The sequence below is a fragment of the Acyrthosiphon pisum genome, chromosome A1, assembly GCF_005508785.2.
Source record: "Acyrthosiphon pisum isolate AL4f chromosome A1, pea_aphid_22Mar2018_4r6ur, whole genome shotgun sequence".
NCBI lineage: Eukaryota > Metazoa > Arthropoda > Insecta > Hemiptera > Aphididae > Acyrthosiphon > Acyrthosiphon pisum.
This window is the reverse complement of record NC_042494.1, coordinates 110784894-110787941: the sequence shown is the minus strand read 5'-3', so window position 1 is coordinate 110787941 and position 3048 is coordinate 110784894. Positions and strand designations below refer to the sequence as shown.

The 3048-nt window shown below is 30.4% G+C and overlaps 1 protein-coding gene across 4 annotated transcripts in view; it reads left to right on the top strand.

Moving 5' to 3' along the window:
* LOC100160543 (cyclin-dependent kinase 11B) overlaps positions 1 to 3048 on the top strand; it is a 10778-nt gene that overhangs the window by 5000 nt on the left and 2730 nt on the right. For 2 of the 4 annotated variants that reach the window (XM_016805842.2, XM_016805844.2), the window contains 3 exons: positions 623 to 640; positions 800 to 1045; positions 1397 to 1583. In XM_016805842.2, coding sequence (XP_016661331.1) covers positions 623 to 640; positions 800 to 1045; positions 1397 to 1583 — 451 coding nt within the window. The remainder of the gene's footprint in view (positions 1 to 622; positions 641 to 799; positions 1046 to 1396; positions 1584 to 3048) is intronic. The other 2 variants (XM_016805843.2, XM_001952688.5) reach the window with 1 other exon arrangement.

Here is a 3048-nt window from a genome sequence, read left to right as displayed (position 1 = left end):
CATCATGTAAAATCAATACATTCATCGTTCCACTCAGAATCTAAAATGACAATTTAGATAATTTAGTTAATTATATTTAATAATATTAAAGTTATATTTGATAAAAAAAAAGTATTTAAATACATGTATAGAAATAATTTAGAACATAGAAGTCATTATGCAATGAACATTTTTGAGTTTTATTCCTTAAATCATAATATATTTTAAATTTTCTATGGCTTTGGTGTACTAAAGTGTTCGTTTTCTGGCCTCTTTAGGACATATAGCGCTCCCGGTGGTGACGACTATCTGTAGTAAAATTTTCAATCAAGTTTTCAAACAAGTGATGACACTTTATCAATACACTTTGATGCCCGATTTTGATTAGTTAACCGGTTCTAAAAATAAACGGTTACCGTTTTAGATTTCCCTCCTAATCGAATTACATGGTTTTCGGTAATTGATAACTACTCCTCAAAATTGAAACACCAGAACCGGGAAGCGGTTACCAGTCCAAAAAGTAGTCATGGTAACCGGCTACCGGGAAAAATCGGTTACCGGTTTCAAGCCCTGGTATTATATAATATATTTATTATTAAAATATATCATTGGAAATTAATTTTTTTTTATGAATTTATTTAAGAAATAACAATGGAACAAGGTAGACATATTTTTATATTTATAACAATTTTTTAAATTTAAATTAGTTTATTTATTTGCTATTTTAAATTTTTAAATTTATGATTTTTTTACTTAGTTTTTATATAAAATAATAGAATTGTTATATTTTGTTATTTCATGTGTATAAATTTTGTTTAAGGGCCAGACATGGTGCCTGATTTGGTAGTATTATCAAATGATTCATCTTCATCTGGTTCTGAAAATGAAAATGAGGAACATGAAGATGAGAATAATAAAGTTAAGACTGAAGAAAACTCTCTAACTCCACCACTAAATCAAGATAAATCAGAAGGAGAAGCATCTGAAGGATCAGGTCAAGATTCTGGTGATGACACAGACAGTTCTGGTTCAACAACTTCATCCTCTAAAAGTTCTCAATCTAGTGGTATGTATGATCAACCTTAATAATTACTATAGGTCTATAGATCCCCCACTGGCCGGTTTTTCAGCAGTATGTTATTTAGACGGTGTTGTTAGGCTGCGCTGCCAGTCCGTAGTTAGTTATGGTCAGTATAATTGTAATAGTCAGTTGTCGTGGCTGAATTCACTCGAGAGTTGAGACCCAACAGCAGGCTAACTTACCAAATAATTATTTATTGTAGACCCTGATGGCCAGATATATTATGTATTATTATATAAGTTATAGGTATACCCTAACCTATTTTTTTTTAATTGTGATAACTTTATCCAACTAAAAACTATTGCGAAGTATAAAGTTTTCATATTATATTTTCAGAAAAGTCTGACGATAAGTCTAGTAGCAGTAACTCGGTGAAAGAAGAATCAAAATCACCAGAGGTAGATACTGAAATTCAAATGGATATAACATTAGAAAAAAACTCGTCTCCACCTTTGTTACCCAAAGAATATCTACCAGCTCTACAAGGATGTCGAAGTGTAGAAGAATTTCAATGTTTAAATAGGTGAGTAGATAACATTAGTGCTTAGGGTCCGACCTTTGTATCATAATATGTAATTGATAGAGCCATGGCATAGAACCAGGGCCGTCCTTAGGGGGGGGGGGCGAGCAGGGCTCAGGCCCTGGGCCTCGCGCTATTTGCGTAAATTTGGGGCCTCGTATTTGAAAAAAAGTGTTAATTTTTTTTTCAAAATTGTTTTATTTTCATAGTACCTATTTAAATTGTATGTTTTATACTTTTATATAATAAGTAAATACTAAATATCAACAATTATATAAAAATAACGAAGTTGATTTAACGTAAAAATATTGAAATATCAATAATACAAGATTATCGTAATCGCAACACATTAGCCGTGGTGATGCGGGTAGCAGGCAGCACTGCATAAGCCACCGACTGTCTTTTTCGCCGAATTGTTATTACTTATTAGTAATAGAGAATGATAGATATAGATTTAAAACGTCGCCGTCGGTCGTTACCGACGGAAAAACATTGATAATAATAATAAATAATATTTATTGAGCGTAGACCGATTTTATTAGCATTAGTTTTTATTTTTTCGTGTGTGCGTTTGCTGTTAACATCGGTGGTATCCAATATTCTAATACAATAATATTAAAATGAGTGGTCGATTATGTAATAAATATTGAAAATTTGTATAAATATCAATAAGTGACGATTAAAGAATTATATAATATAAGAAATAAAGAAAAACATGTTACTTGAGTCTACTGTAAAATTATTTTATTTTCTTTACCTAGCTAGATTATAATGTTTTATAAAAAAAAACCCTTATTTTAAATTATAATTAGGGAGGTACCTACCAAATTTGTCGTGTGATAAGAATTATTGATGTCATTATATGTTTATAGATAGATCATAGATATAAATATATATACCTAAAAGGTTAAGAAGGGCCTCGTAAATCTTAAGGACGGCCCTGCATAGAACCGCACAAAGCATTGGCGATGAGTTTCTAGCTTTTATTGCGCATGCACGTCCGTGCTCGCCACAGTAATACCATAATACGTTTTCAACAGTTATTGTTTAGTTATCAATCATAATATTATATATTTATATTTATTAGTGATGGGTCGAACCCTGATTTTTTAATTCGAACCGAACTTGAACCGAACTTAAAATTATTTTTTCGAACCCGAACTGAACCGAACCTTCATATTTTTCTACCGAACCGAACCTAGAATCATTTTAAGTCGAACTCAAACTCAAACTCAACATTTTTTATTATGTACATTGTACATACAAATTATAAACCAACCATAATTACTATTACTATTATATTTTAATTGTTTGTATTACGTATTCTACATTTTAACTTTTAAGTCTATATAACTGTATTTACAATAAATTTAGATGATTTCTTAATTTTTTTTTTACATAGGTACACTACACAATAAATAATAATAATTTAATTATTAAGAGGACGCTACACCCGCATGTGTTGTCT